Source organism: Salvelinus alpinus, chromosome 1 (genome assembly GCF_045679555.1).
Source record: "Salvelinus alpinus chromosome 1, SLU_Salpinus.1, whole genome shotgun sequence".
NCBI classification, from domain to species: Eukaryota; Metazoa; Chordata; class Actinopteri; order Salmoniformes; family Salmonidae; genus Salvelinus; species Salvelinus alpinus.
The window spans coordinates 50,329,039-50,345,384 of NC_092086.1; the positions used below are offsets into that span (position 1 = coordinate 50,329,039).

The 16,346-nt window shown below is 45.0% G+C and overlaps 1 protein-coding gene and 1 long non-coding RNA gene across 3 annotated transcripts in view; both read left to right on the forward strand.

Moving 5' to 3' along the window:
• Positions 1-2,571, forward strand: part of LOC139579119 (LIM and SH3 domain protein 1-like) — a 42,338-nt gene extending 39,767 nt beyond the window's left edge. For both annotated transcript variants that reach the window (XM_071407411.1, XM_071407422.1), the window contains exons 6-7: positions 479-591; positions 996-2,571. In XM_071407411.1, the coding sequence (XP_071263512.1) occupies positions 479-591; positions 996-1,169 (287 nt within the window). In that variant the 3' untranslated portion in view covers positions 1,170-2,571. The remainder of the gene's footprint in view (positions 1-478; positions 592-995) is intronic.
• Positions 2,572-4,865: 2,294 nt separating this feature from the next.
• LOC139579128 (uncharacterized) lies at positions 4,866-6,689 on the forward strand. Its single transcript, XR_011675676.1, has 2 exons — positions 4,866-5,241; positions 5,629-6,689. It is a non-coding gene; the product is annotated as an uncharacterized lncRNA (long non-coding RNA).
• Positions 6,690-16,346: the final 9,657 nt, after the last annotated feature.

Consider the following 16,346-nt stretch of genomic DNA (forward strand, 5'->3'; position numbering starts at 1 on the left):
GGATAAAATGTTTGATCTTTCTGCTCTGTGGACAGTTCCTGTTTTTAGCACACATGAATACAATGATTGTGAACTAGTGGTTAACCTGTGCATTCACTGTGTACATGTTGTCACCTCTCAATATCACAGAGTCATTGTTATAATAATTGACTGAAAGGCGCTAAATGATGGCTGCAAGTTTTGACTTGCTGTGCTGTGGAATTCTCTGTATCAGAGCCCTGGGGCTGACCAATGAGATGCCAGTTAGATGGAGGGATAGAGGGGGAATACAGCAGGAGGAGATGAGAGACAGAGGGGGGGATTGTTTCAGAGTGCCGGGGAATGGGGGATCCCATTTGTCAGACTGAATAGCCAAAAATGTCTATCCTTCACTGATTCAATCACTCAATCTCTCCCTCTCACAATTCTCTCTCCCCCCACTCTCTCTCGCTATCTCTGGCGCTCTCCTCCCCCTCTCCTTTCCCCCCTCTCTCACCAGTGTTCCAGCAGCCCCACCAGCCCCCTGCTGCGTCTAAGAACTACAGCTATGAGCCAGCAGCGGCTCCTGCACCAGTCCGCCAGGCGGCCGCCGCCCCCCCTCCCAGCTCCGGGGTGAGACAGAACACTCCTCTCTCTTGTGTTAGGATCCATCCCAAATGGCATCCTATTCCCTATTTAAAGCACCAGGGCCCATTGTGGCCCGGTCAAAAGTAATGCACTATTTAGGGAAAGGGGTGCCGTTTGGGACGCAGGCACTGTTCTCTCTGCATGGGGGCCTCCACTGTGTCTGGCAGTATCCACATGACCCCCCCCCCCCCCCCCCCCACCCCTCCAGTAGCTTTGTCTTGTAGCAGAGACTGACTGTCTCTGTTGAAGGTGGTGTTATAGGAACTTCATGTTCTCTTTCTCTCCCTTTCTCCTCCGTACCTTCTCCCTCCCTTCCCTCCCTCCTATTCCCTTTACATCCCCTCACCCTCCATCTCTCTCTCTCTCTATCCCCCCTTCTCTTCCTGTAGAAGCGGTACCAGGCGGTGTATGACTATGCGGCAGCCGACGAAGACGAGGTGGGCTTCCTGGAGGGAGACGTGATCGTGGACGCGCAGGTGATCGACGAGGGCTGGATGTACGGCCGTGTGGAGCGCACTGGCCAGCAGGGCATGCTGCCTGCTAACTATGTAGAGGCCATCTGATCTGACAAAGAGAAATGTGGGAGGGAGGGAGAGAAGCAAATGAAAAGCCCAGTGCCATCTCATCTTAATGCCGCTTTCTATTTCTTTCACTCGTTCTCTGATCTGTCCTGTAAGACCCCCCCCCCCCTGGTGTACCCCTGGTCTGCTCTCCTCCGACAGACTCCCCCTGTCTGTCTCTGTCTGTGCTGCAGTCTGTCTGAATGTCTGTTTGTCTGCCTGTCTCTGTCCCAATTCTTCGGTCCACTAAAAAAGCAGTCACAAGTGGAATTTAAGTCTTACAGAAGTAACATACCTCCATCTTACAGGCTATATATACGTCAGGGGTCATAGTGTATCACAACTCTCCTAGCTACAGCACTTCATTTTCCAGCAAACTATGATGCAAAACGATATGAACCCCCCCCCCCCCCCCCCCTTTGTCAATCAAGTTGCCATGACCGCAGAGAACTGAGGCCAATGTGGTCATGAGAAAATGAGTTTGGAATGTGGGTGTGGCATCTACAGTTTTTTTTTTTTTTTTAACTGGTTGAAATTGGTCTGACTGGAAGCTCAGTGTATAATCTTACTGTATCTGGGCAGTTAGAACTAAGCTTGAATATTTGACTTGTGTACATTCCATTAACCATCAATACCCCATTGTTGTCGCATCAGCCAGTCAGTGAGCAGTCTACAGTATCAGTCTTACCAGAGAGGTCTTATATATTTCTATAACTACACGTACGCATTTATCAATAGTACTTATCTGTTACCTCACCTGTCTTACCCTGTCCTGCACTGCATTGTGGGTATTGTTCTGAAACTAAACTGGAATCCTATCTTAACTGAAGAGCACCTCCTGCCTTGCCTTGTACCTCAAGTTCAGGCATTTGAAGTACAGGAGGGATCAGGGACGAGTTAGTTAGGGGACGTGGTTACAATCTAATTACAATCATGTCATCACCTTAGTCAGTGGGTGTGAAGATATTCCTCATTCTTGCTGTCTCCTGCTCGTAGCCTCAAATGCCTCCCGACAGTCTTACAGGAAGATGAGTGACGTGATGGTTATGGTTGGAGGGGGTCAGGGGAGGAGAGGGGGCGTGATCAGGACAGGTCCTGCCCCTATTCCAAGATAACCAACATCAAGTTTATCAATCGTAGGCGCGAAGGCCAAACACAATAATCAAAACAATTCTGTATTGTCAATCTTTTCTCTTTTTTTTTCGTTCTTTTCACTTGTTTAAACATTCCAGTCCTTTATGAGAAGTGTTGAAGGGAGGTCAGAAATCCAGGCTGTGGTAAATGTTGGTGTTTCTATTTCCTGTCATGCGGGTTTTCCCCCCCTTTGCTTTCGTTGGTATTGTAAGAGGCTTATTTTAAAAAATGTCAATGTATCAAATACGTTTCGGAAATAAAACGGCAACTCCGATCAATGAGCCAATAAGGCACGCTAGTTTGTCTAGACGTGTGCGTGTGCTGGGTTAGCAATCCCACAGATTTAGATCCATGGGGTAAATCAACCTCCCGGGTTATGTATTTTCCTGATTATCGTCAACCCAATTTGCCTGTTTTATTGTGCCAACTCGTGACTGGACTATCTCGCCCAGTTCTCTCTTCCTTGAAACTCTGAAGAGTGGAGAGCAATGTTCTGGAGTGCCACTGGCTCATGAATATTCACATGCTCATTAATGAGCAGTCGTCATGGCGCATAGTAACATTAGGCCCGCTCTCTCACCCGCATTATAGATATCCTCTGACATTCTATAGGCACACATTTCCATAGGACATTCCCTACCTATAAAGTGGCACGCCCGTGTTGCACAGAAAACTGAGAAATGTTACGCAACAATGACTTAACTTTCATTGTAGTAGCTACGAGATCTGTCTGGATGTCCTATCACGGGCAGATTCTTCCAGTGCCCGACGATCGTTGTACATTCCATGTCCTGAGGGACCGTGTGAGGCTTGGAGAGGGACGCGGTTCAGTAGAGGGTGAACTCCACCTCCTCCTTGACCTCTTACTTCTCCCCTTTCCCACCCTACTGTTTCTTTCTCTTCTCTGATGCACTGTGACTGTCACAGATGAGGGGGACAAAGTGGGATTAAAACAAAACAGTACTCTCACCGTGTAGCCTGATGGTGGTATTGTACAGTTGTTTTGGGTTGTAGGTCATGGTGCTGGGGAGGGAAGGGGCATTGCCTGCAGACTTGAGCTGTAGTGTGGAATGATTTTGATCTAATGAGGTGAAGGGCCGTATAAAGGGTAAACGGTACCCGTTTTTAATACCAGTGTGGTGGGGCGTGTTGGACCATAAGTAGGTGTTGACCGTTCATATCATTTTGGCTTCAACTTTGTAACGTGATGAGTTATAACAATGTTTAAATTCATTAGAATGAACACAGCACACACCTCAACCCGACTAGATAATCAGATTGCCATGCTGATAAAAAAGGTAAGTCTAGGCCGGCGTTTAGCATCTATGATCTCTACTTGACAACTGGACATTTTTAAACTCGTACACTGTATGAAGGGCAGCTTTGGGGCAGAGCTATTTGAAGTCTCATTTGCTTTGCTGCAGTAACTGAAGAAAGGGTGAGGAAGAGGTGGTTTGGCTTGACGTGAATGGAGTGTTGGGAGTTTTTATGAATTTGGTTGGCCTTGTACAGTATCTGCAGTCAATGCCTCTCAAAAGAAAATTGCCTTGGCTACTTGGAGGCTTTGGTTTGTTTTATAGATGGGGAATAAACCAAGCCCACGTTGGCTGCCACAGCTGTTTTTCCTTTGCAGTGATGTGGATTTGTTTTAGTTGCTGGGGGGATTTAGGAGGGAGGTGATTGATTGGTGGTAGTTGGAGGGAAACCAATCCAAAGTGGCTAAAGACAAGCCAATGATTTTTTTTTTGTGTGACTTGAGTGATAGACCACAGTGGCAAGGCGTAGACAATATTATTGTACCATGTTATAGTCTGTATTGAGCTGGATGGGGCTAGGAAAGGGATGCTGTTAATGCATACTACTACCCCCAACCTGCGGGGCGGGGGGGTAAAGAAAGACTTGGAATCCGCCAGGAGACCAAGAATATTCTCTTCTGCTTTGGTATTACTCCTACAACTCTGCAGTATCATATCTCATATCACCACCTTGTTCTCCTCCAATGTATGTGGTCATATCAGTCCTATGGCCAAGAGTCCTCCAACCTTCTACCCCAATTAAAGACGCCTATGTCCTATGCTTCTGATGAATCAACCATTCCCTGCTTTTGTATGATACTGGTATAGAAAGTGCAGATGTAAATCACATCGACCAAACACTGACCTAGCATTCAGACCGATGTTGTGCATTCCATCAAAAAAAAGATTTTGTTTTGATAGCATTTTTGTTATTCCGATTTTTTTTTTTTTACATGCATATATTGACATTCTTAAAAAAAATCAAACTCCAGTTGAATTTTAAGGAACTGATAAAAGCATCTCATGTTGCCCTGTTTCAGCACTTCGAATTGTACTTAAATATTCTACAGATTCAATAAAATGTCATTTTTACTCGGTAGCGTCCAGTATTATTTGCTTCCTTCGGTGTAAATTCTTCCTCATTCGGTGTGATTCCTTGGCTATATGACTACGAGTTTGCTGAACACTAAACGCAGATTGCATGTATTAAATGTATATGGGACTGGGCCCTCAGCAAAAATAAATGTCCCATTTTTTTACGCTACTCCCTATCCTGGTTTTAATGTATACCTGTATGCTTCCACGCGTACAATATTATAGAACGTATAGGGCGGTGAGGGGTTTCGCGCAGAGAAGAGATTATTCTGCTCCGGCTATTTCCGATCTGCGCCGGTGTTAAGGAGGCTGCCAATTTCTTCGTCGTGTGTTCTGGCGATACATCTGCATCCTCCATTTCTGGCATTCTCATCATGTTGGACATTTTAGTGTTGATGTTTTTTGCTATCATGGGACTTGTTTTCCTATCCTACATCATTTACATGTTATGATGTGTGTCCGGATTTTGGACCCAGCCGGTGGACGGGCCGGGATATAAAAATATGTTTGGTGAGCCGCTCCTACATCCGCGGTACCCATCGCTGACAATGGTAAGTAGCGCACACAGATGAAAACGTCAGCCTCTTATGCTCGTTAGTTATTGAATTATAGGTGTAAAATTGCGAAGATACAAAAATTAAAGATTAAGTTGTATATGACAGATAGTGCTGAAACATTGATGGGCTATATATTCATATTTTTGAGAATATAAAACCAGTTTCTAGTTAGCGTTATGATACGATGTTGGTTCATACTATTAAAAATCTTTCCACCGGTATTTCTTTTCTCTCAATTATGACGCTATATTAATGGTGGTTAAGATGCTGGGAACTCCGTTTACCCTGTGTCCCGCAGGATAGAAATAACTGGAAAGAATAACACTGACGGGGAGCATAATAAACGTGACACCTGTGCATCCTGCTCAATCTCTGTTCCAGGGAGGAATGCTCTTCTACGTGGAGGAGAAGGGGGGCTTTACTGCCACTCTGGGGAGAATGAAGATGGCCAATCAGAGGGGGAAGAGCTTGTAGGATGGATAGACTGGCAGCTGGTGGACACTTCCCCGCTCTGTTGGTCTCTAGATTCAGCCACCCGACTATGATGACCTTTATTGAGATCGGGTCTCCTGGACCCTAGTAGGCTCCAATAGACAACCCCTCTGCCCTACGCTCCATCCCTTCTGACTCCTCTTCTAAAATGATTATTTATCTGTGTGTAGAACGCGTATGAGTTAGCAAAGATGTCAAATTGGTAAGGGTGTAAAGCTATAAGGAGTAAGGTTGTATTGCGGTAGCATTGTTTGTGCCTATTTGACTACACTGTGAGGGTTAACACTACCCCCCCCAAACTGTGCAATGTAGAATATCTCCATGTTAAGTGCATGGTTTTGTGTGTTAGGCTGTATAAATAAGTCAAAGGATAGAGAGACTTCATCCTATCAAGGAACTTGGACAGTTATTATCTTAGTAGTTTTCTATGAACAGGCTGAGATGCTCTTGATTGACCTCTACTTGATCTAAGCGTTGAAGCAGGAATATTTTACAATCTGTGAACCTAAAGGCCAGGGGGTTGTGTTAATGCAATAGCTATTAGCCACAGTCACACAGAGATTATATTGACATGTCAGTACTCACAGAAAATGTATACATTAAAAGTATTAATAACAATCATGTTAGGGGAGATTGTCTTGGGTCTGAGCTAAACTGTTTGTTGTCCTGGAAGAGGTATTCCATCTAATTATTGCATTAAATTGATAGGACCCGGAAGGAACTCGCATATCATCACTCTTGTCACTGTAATCATGAATGACTGATTTATCTTAAACCGTATTGATAACAGTCGAGTGGTCCACCCACTAAATGCATGTTTTTATCCCTCAGATTCATCGCTGGAGTTAGTTTTTCTCTCACAAACATAAGTGTTATATTTATCAGAGCCAAGGCAAATGCCGATTTTATTTTTGTGTGAAGCCATTGAAATAAAGATTTGTGCACGAAAACCTGGCTAACTTTTATTTCACTTCAAAATGTGTGAATGTGCATAGGTATGCTAGAGAGAGTGAATCATTTGTCGGAATCTTTGTTTGCCTACATTTGAAGGTTTGAGTACAGAAGAAACAAGATCGCAAGCCAGCTGTTGACCTAAGAGGGAATGTGTGTGAACATACACAGTGTACAAAACATTAGGAACATGTTCCTAATATTCAGTTCCACCTCATTTTGCCCTCGGAACAGCTTCGATTCGTCAGGGCGTGGACTCTAAAATGTGTCGAAAGCGTTCCACAGGGATGTTGGCCCATGTTGACTCAATGCTTCCAACTGTTGTGGCGAGTTGGCTGGATGTCCTTTGGGTTGGGGACTATTCTTGACACACATGGGGAAACTGTTGAGCGTGAAAAACCCAGCAGGGTTGCTGTTTTTGACACAAACCGGTGCGCCTGGCATCTACTGCTATACCCCATTCAAAGGCGCCTCAATCCCATGTATTTGAACCAGGTCTGTTTGATTATAGGGTTATTTGAAATAATGTTTTTGGAATTAAGTATTTATAAATATTTTAAAATCCTAGGCTATTTAAAGTAAATAATTGTAACTTATTTTCAAATACTTCTATAGAAGTACACTGTGTATGTGCGCTCACATTCCCTCTTATGTCAACATGAAGCAATTGACACAAAGTCCAGCTGGCATGCGATCTTGCAATTCTACACATTTTGCCGTTACATATGTTATATGTTCATCTGATATTTGAGTGAGAGTGACTTACAAAATCAATGGGGGCCCCCTGGAGGTCAGGGCCCCTGGGCACATGACTTGCATTCCAGATAAATCATTTTTATATTGGGGTGGGGGTTGGAGGCCCCCTAGAGGGGGGCGGCATTGAGTACAGTAGATCAATAAAGCTACAGTACTCTTGCACATGGTTTCCCAAACTCGTTCCTGGGGCCCCCCCTGGGTGCACATTTTGGTTTTTGCCCTAGCACTACACAGCTGATTTAAATAATCAACTCATCATCAAGCTTTGATTATTTGATTCAGCTGTGTATTGCTAGAGCAAGAAACTTAAACGTGCACCCAAGCGGGGCCCCAGGACCGAGTTTGGGAAACACTGCTCTAGCAGGTGTGAAAGCTGCATATGCTGAAAAACCTTGCTAGTGCATAGGTCAAATGTAGCTTTGTGATGCTCATTTGAATTTCCTGTATTTTTCTGCTTCAGACAAATGATTTCACTTAAAACATTGTTTTTGTATTTAATTATACAAAAGAGAAGGAGCCTTTGACCAGCACGAATTCATGTACAAACTTTATTTTTCATTGGCTGATCAGTTAAGTTCAATGCACATATCCAAACACATTCATTATCAATGACTAAAATAACAAATTGAGTTTTAAAAGATGATTTAATAACACGTCATTTTAAAGCCTGTGTGTCATTTAAAGTAATAGTTACATTTTACATTTACATTTAAGTCATTTAGCAGACGCTCTTATCCAGAGCGACTTACAAATTGGTGCATTCACCTTATGATATCCAGTGGAACAACCACTTTACAATAGTGCATCTAACTCTTTTAAGGGGGGGGGGGGGGTTAGAAGGATTACTTTATCCTATCCTAGGTATTCCTTAAAGAGGTGGGGTTTCAGGTGTCTCCGGAAGGTGGTGATTGACTCCGCTGACCTGGCGTCGTGAGGGAGTTTGTTCCACCATTGGGGTGCCAGAGCAGCGAACAGTTTTGACTGGGCTGAGCGGGAACTGTACTTCCTCAGAGGTAGGGAGGCGAGCAGGCCAGAGGTGGATGAACGCAGTGCCCTTGTTTGGGTGTAGGGCCTGATCAGAGCCTGAAGGTACGGAGGTGCCGTTCCCCTCACAGCTCCGTAGGCAAGCACCATGGTCTTGTAGCGGATGCGAGCTTCAACTGGAAGCCAGTGGAGAGAGCGGAGGAGCGGGGTGACGTGAGAGAACTTGGGAAAGTTGAACACCAGACGGGCTGCGGCGTTCTGGATGAGTTGTAGGGGTTTAATGGCACAGGCAGGGAGCCCAGCCAACAGCGAGTTGCAGTAATCCAGACGGGAGATGACAAGTGCCTGGATTAGGACCTGCGCCGCTTCCTGCGTGAGGCAGGGTCGTACTCTGCGAATGTTGTAGAGCATGAACCTACAGGAACGGGTCACCGCCTTGATGTTAGTTGAGAACGACAGGGTGTTGTCCAGGATCACGCCAAGGTTCTTAGCACTCTGGGAGGAGGACACAATGGAGTTGTCAACCGTGATGGCGAGATCATGGAACGGGCAGTCCTTCCCCGGGAGGAAGAGCAGCTCCGTCTTGCCGAGGTTCAGCTTGAGGTGGTGATCCGTCATCCACACTGATATGTCTGCCAGACATGCAGAGATGCGATTCACCACCTGGTTATCAGAGGGGGGAAAGGAGAAGATTAATTGTGTGTCGTCTGCATAGCAATGATAGGAGAGACCATGTGAGGATATGACAGAGCCAAGTGACTTGGTGTATAGCGAGAATAGGAGAGGGCCTAGAACAGAGCCCTGGGGGACACCAGTGGTGAGAGCACGTGGTGCGGAGACAGATTCTCGCCACGCCACCTGGTAGGAGCGACCTGTCAGGTAGGACGCAATCCAAGCGTGGGCCGCGCCGGAGATGCCCAGCTCGGAGAGGGTGGAGAGGAGGATCTGATGGTTCACAGTATCAAAGGCAGCCGATAGGTCTAGAAGGATGAGAGCAGAGGAGAGAGAGTTAGCTTTAGCAGTGCGGAGCGCCTCCGTGACACAGAGAAGAGCAGTCTCAGTTGAATGACTAGTCTTGAAACCTGACTGATTTGGATCAAGAAGGTCATTCTGAGAGAGATAGCAGGAGAGCTGGCCAAGGACGGCACGTTCAAGAGTTTTGGAGAGAAAAGAAAGAAGGGATACTGGTCTGTAGTTGTTGACATCGGAGGGATCGAGTGTAGGTTTTTTCAGAAGGGGTGCAACTCTCGCTCTCTTAAAGACGGAAGGGACGTAGCCAGCGGTCAAGGATGAGTTGATGAGCGAGGTGAGGTAAGGGAGAAGGTCTCCGGAAATGGTCTGGAGAAGAGAGGAGGGGATAGGGTCAAGCGGGCAGGTTGTTGGGCGGCCGGCCGTCACAAGACGCGAGATTTCATCTGGAGAGAGAGGGGAGAAAGAGGTCAAAGCACAGGGTAGGGCAGTGTGAGCAGAACCAGCGGTGTCGTTTGACTTAGCAAACGAGGATCGGATGTCGTCGACCTTCTTTTCAAAATGGTTGACGAAGTCATCAGCAGAGAGGGAGGAGGGGGGAGGAGGGGGAGGAGGATTCAGGAGGGAGGAGAAGGTGGCAAAGAGCTTCCTAGGGTTAGAGGCAGATGCTTGGAATTTAGAGTGGTAGAAATTGGCTTTAGCAGCAGAGACAGAAGAGGAGAATGTAGAGAGGAGGGAGTGAAAGGATGCCAGGTCCGCAGGGAGGCGAGTTTTCCTCCATTTCCGCTCGGCTGCCCGGAGCCCTGTTCTGTGAGCTCGCAATGAGTCGTCGAGCCACGGAGCAGGAGGGGAGGACCGAGCCGGCCTGGAGGATAGGGGACATAGAGAGTCAAAGGATGCAGAAAGGGAGGAGAGGAGGGTTGAGGAGGCAGAATCAGGAGATAGGTTGGAGAAGGTTTGAGCAGAGGGAAGAGATGATAGGATGGAAGAGGAGAGAGTAGCGGGGGAGAGAGAGCGAAGGTTGGGACGGCGCGATACCATCCGAGTAGGGGCAGTGTGGGAAGTGTTGGATGAGAGCGAGAGGGAAAAGGATACAAGGTAGTGGTCGGAGACTTGGAGGGGAGTTGCAATGAGATTAGTGGAAGAACAGCATCTAGTAAAGATGAGGTCAAGCGTATTGCCTGCCTTGTGAGTAGGGGGGGAAGGTGAGAGGGTGAGGTCAAAAGAGGAGAGGAGTGGAAAGAAGGAGGCAGAGAGGAATGAGTCAAAGGTAGACGTGGGGAGGTTAAAGTCACCCAGAACTGTGAGAGGTGAGCCATCCTCAGGAAAGGAACTTATCAGGGCGTCAAGCTCATTGATGAACTCTCCAAGGGAACCTGGAGGGCGATAAATGATAAGGATGTTAAGCTTGAAAGGGCTGGTAACTGTGACAGCATGGAATTCAAAGGAGGCGATAGACAGATGGGTCAGGGGAGAAAGAGAGAATGTCCACTTGGGAGAGATGAGGATCCCAGTGCCACCACCCCGCTGACCAGAAGCTCTCGGGGTGTGCGAGAACACGTGGGCAGACGAGGAGAGAGCAGTAGGAGTAGCAGTGTTATCAGTGGTAATCCATGTTTCCGTCAGTGCCAAGAAGTCGAGGGACTGGAGGGAAGCATAGGCTGAGATGAACTCTGCCTTGTTGGCCGCAGATCGGCAGTTCCAGAGGCTGCCTGAGACCTGGAACTCCACGTGGGTCGTGCGCGCTGGGACCACCAGGTTAGAGTAGCAGCGGCCACGCGGTGTGAAGCGTTTGTATGGTCTGTGCAGAGAGGAGAGAACAGGGATAGACAGACACATAGTTGACAGGCTACAGAAGAGGCTACGCTAATGCAAAGGAGATTGGAATGACAAGTGGACTACACGTCTCGAATGTTCAGAAAGTTAAGCTTACGTTGCAAAAAATCTTATTGACTAAAATGATATAGTACTGCTGGCTGGTGAAATAGGCTAGCTAGCAGTGGCTGCGTTGTTGACTTTGTTTGAAAGTGTAGCTGGCTAGGTAACCTCTAACTGGCTAGGTAACCTCGACAATTACTCTAGACTACACAATTATCTTGGATACAAAGACGGCTATGTAGCCAGCTAAGATCAAACAAATCAAACTGTTGTACTGTAATGAAATGAAATGTAATACTACCTGTAATACTACCTGTGGAGCAAAGCGGAATGCAACTACTCGCTCCAAACCAAACCGGAAGTGCGTATCGTAGAGGGAGAGGCAATAGAAGTGTTGTTTCTAGTTGTGTAGTATAATTTTTTTTCCATCCAAACTAATGCTGAAAACGAATCATCACAACCATCTCTATCTGATGTGTACAAGCTTATTCCATAGAGATAGATAGAGATATCTAGATGGACATAACCCGTTTTAGCATGGACATTGGCATTGAGGGCTTCCAACATTTTAAAATAGTCAACTGGGTGGGTTGGGACATGGGAGCAATCAGCCAATGATCAAATTGTTGCCTATTGTTTGTAAATGGCTTTAAGCTACAGTGCATGCGGAAAGAATTCAGATCCCTTGACTTTTTCCACATTTTGTTACGTTACAGCCTTATTCTAAAATTGATTACATTGTTTTTTTCCCTCATCAATCTACACACAGTACCCCATAATGACAAAGAGAAAACAAGTTTTTAGAAATGTTTGCAAATTTATAAAAAATGTAAAACAGAAATACCTTATTTACATAAGTACTCAGACCCTTTGCTATGAGACTCGAATTAGAGCTCAGGTGCATCCTGTTTCCATTGATCATCTTTGATGTTTCTACAACTTGATTGGAGTCCACCTGTGGTAAATTGATTGGACAGGATTTGGAAAGACACATACAGTACCTGTCTATATAAAGGTCCCACAGTTGACAGTGCATGTCAGAGCAAAAACCAAGCCATGAAGTCCAAGGAATTGTCTGTAGAGCGCCGAGACAGGATTGTGTCGAGCCACAGTTCTGATTGAAGGGTACCAAAACATTTATTCAGCATTAAAGGTCCCTAAGAACATAGTGGCCTCCATCATTTTTAAATGGAAGGTGTTTGGAGCCACCAATACTCTTCCTAGAGCTGGCCGCCCGGCCAAACTGAGCAATTGGGGGAGAAAGGCCTTGGTCAGGGAGGTGACCAAGAACCCAATGGTCACTGACAGAGCTCTAGAGCTCCTGTGGCGATGGGACAAACTTCCAGAAGGACGACCATCTCTGCAGTGCTCCACCAATCAGGCCTTTATGGACGGAAGCCACTCCTCAGTAAAAGGCACATGACAGCCCGCTTGGGGTGAAGGTTCACCTTCCAACAGGACATCTCTGAAAGCCCGGACTTGAACCCGATCGAACATCTCTGGAGAGACCTGAAAATAGCTGTGCAGCGGCGGTCCCCATCCAACCTGACAGAGCTTGAGAGGATCAGCAGAGAAGAATGGGAGAAACTCCCCAAAGGGTCTTAATACTTATGTAAATGTGATCAGTTTTAAATGTGATCAGTTTTTTTTCATATAAATTTGCACAAATGTCTAAACCTGTTTTTGCTTCGTCATTATGGGGTATTGTGTGTAGATTGAGCGATTAAAAAATATATATATTTTAGAATAAGGCTGTAACGTAACAAAGTGGAAAAAGTCAAGGGGTCTGAATACTTTCTGAATGCACTGTATATCAAAGATGGTGGATAATTGAAGTAAATGTTTTTTTCCCATTGAAATAAAAATGGCCAAGGTTCCTGTCTGTGTAAGTAGGCGTTCCCTCTTTCGCATGAGCTGTGATCTCACGTGGGAAAGCATGCTCAAAGATGGTCACGCGAGAGAGAATGCCCACTTAAGCAGACAGGAACCATGACAATTTTCTTCAATGGGAAACTGCCCAATAACAGCTAGAGCTCTTGTCTACTTATTTCTAACGTGTAAAGCCTCACAGAGGGTATTCAACCGTGAGGGCAAATTGCTAGCTTATATTGCAAAGATACAATATAATCAAACAAAACACACCAGTACTGACAAGATGCACACTGATCAGTAAAGTGAAGTTTTGGGTAAACTCCTTCTTTACCTCTGTAGTCTGGTCTCCTTCACCACCAGCAGTTACCATACCCGGTCTGTTTGGTGGTTGCTACTTAAAGTCCCCAGGACATTCACAGTATTAAGCAAGACTGCCTTCTCGTCTTGTGCACCAGAGGCATGGAATAGTCTACAATCCATGCTTCATCTAGATATGTTAGTGCCACTGAATGAATTAACATTTTTGATGGGAGACTCTTATAGAGGAGTGTAAATGCTTGTTTTTTAGGCTGGATCATGTTGTTGAATTGTATTGTTGTATGTTTGAATTCTGTAAAGTATTGATTGTTGCTGCCTTTTTGGCCAGGTCTCCCTTGAGAAAGAGACTCTGGGTCTCAATGGGCATTTCCTGGTTAAATAATGGTTATTTATGTGCAGAAGGGCATGAGACAAAGGAATGCGTAGTATTGGGGAAAGAAGCGCTATGTGTTATATGTAGGGGTGCCTGTGGTGCTGGGGATGAGAAGTGTGGGGTGCAAGAGAGGCAGGTTGAGGTTACCAGGGTTAGAGTAGTGCACAGGGTGTCGTATGCTGGGTCAAGGGTGAGAGATCCTGAGAGGATCAGAGTGAGTAGTAGATCTGTGCCTGCACAGAGGGATAGGCAAACGAGTGATATAAGATTGGCTTCTTAGCATTTATAGCAATGGTTATCAACTGTACCGCAGGGATGGAACGTAAATCGCAGAAAATAGAGGTTGTGGGGGCAGCTGCAGAGAAGTATTTGGGTGAAGGAGATTTGACTTCAGAAGAGTTACAGGGTGTGTTGATTGGTGGTGTCTCTGGGTCATTAATGAGTGTAGGGATAGATGGCAGGGTCGTTATATATATATATACACATACAGTTGAAGTCGGAAGTTTACATACACCTTAGCCAAATACATTTAAACTCAGTTTTTCACAATTCCTGACATTTAATCCTAGTAAAAACCCCTGTCTTAGGTCAGTTAGGATCACCCCTTTATTTTAAGGATGTGAAATGTCAGAATAATAGTAGAGAGAGTGATTTATTTCAGCTATTATTTATTTCATCACATTCCCAGTGGGTCAGAACTTTACGTATGCTCAATTAGTATTTGGTAGCATTGCCTTTAAATTGTTTAACTTGGGTCAAACATTGCGGGTAGCCTTCCACAAGCTTCCCACAATAAGTTGGGTGAATTTTGGCCCATTCCTCCTGACAGAGCTGATGTAACTGAATCAGGTTTGTAGGCCTCCTTGCTCGCACACGCTTTTTCAGTTCTGCCCACAAATTTTCTATGGGATTGAGGTCAGGGCTTTGTGATGGCCACTCCAATACCTTGACTTTGTTGTCCTTAAGCCATTTTGCCACAACTTTGGAAGTATGCTTGGGGTCATTGTCCATTTGGTTCTATTTTTGCTTCATCAGACCAGAAGACATTTCTCCTAATAGTACGATCTTTGTCCCCATGTGCAGTTGCAAACCGTAGTCTGGATTTTTTATGGCGGTTTTAGAGCAGTGACTTCTTCCTTGCTGAGCGGCTTTTCAGGTTATGTCGATATAGGACTCGTTTTACTGTGGATATAGATACTTTTGAACCTGTTTCCTCCAGCATCTTCACAGGGTCCTTTGCTGTTGTTCTGGGATTGATTTGCACTTTTCGCACCAAAGTACGTTCATCTCTAGGAGACAGAACGCGTCTCCTTCCTGAGCGGTATGACGGCGGCGTGGTCCCATGGTGTTTATACTTGCGTACTATTCAGAAGAAAGTTCTTTGTTTCTGGCCATTTTGAGCCTGTAATCCAACCCAGAAATGCTGATGCTCCAGATACTCAACTAGTCTAAAGAAGGACAGTTTTATTGCTTCTTTAAATCAGGACAACAGTTTTCAGCTGTGCTAACATAATTGCAAAAGGGTTTTCTAATGATCAATTAGCCTTTTAAAATGATAAACTTGGATTAGCTAACACAACGTGCCATTGGAACACAGGAGTGATGGTTGCTGATAATGGGCCTCTCTACGCCTATGTAGATATTCCATAAAAAATCTCAAATTTCCAGGTACAATAGACATTTACAACATTAACAATGTCCGCACTGCATTTCTGATCAATTTGATGTCATTTTAATGGACAAAAGATGTGCTTTTTAAGTGACATTTCAAAGTGACCACAAACTTTTGAACAGTAGTGTGTGTGTGTGTGTGTGTGTATGTATGTGTGTGTGTATATATATATATTCCTCCAATCAGGCACGAGGTAGAATCGTATGATTCGCTGTGCTCATGCTCAGTTTAGTCCTGAACCCTCATGTGAAAAAGTCCCTGTGATAAACTCTGCAGATTATATTGGCAGAAATCTGATTTTGAGGTAAGAAATTAATTATTTTGACCAACTTTGTTTTTGTGATTGCATGAAGTGCTTTGTAGTTCAATTAATCAAACTTATATCAGGTTGATAACATGTCTGTGTAGAGATATTTGATGCAAGTTAGCAATGCTAAAGTTTTATCATTTAGCTAAAATGGAAGCTTGCTAATGGCTGCAAGGGTCCGGGTTAGTTGTAACAACTTGTGAGAAAATGTTACAACTAACCCTGACTAAAACTGGATGTTTTTGGTACATGTTTTCTTTTACTTTCAGCATGCCTTGATCATGGAAAAGAAAGACAGACAGGGGAGTACCTTTCCACTCTTTGAACAGAGCGTCAAATGATGTAACAGAGCAGGGGAAATCAATCAGATCAGCTGCAAAGTTGTATGGCAACTTTGTGATGCTGTGCAGATTCTGCAAAAAGAGAAAGAAGCTACTGGAGAAGTGGTCGAGAGGAGAGCTTGTAGGCTACCATAGTGGAAACAGGGTCTTCATTGATGAGCAGGAGCAGAAGTTGTCAGAGTATCT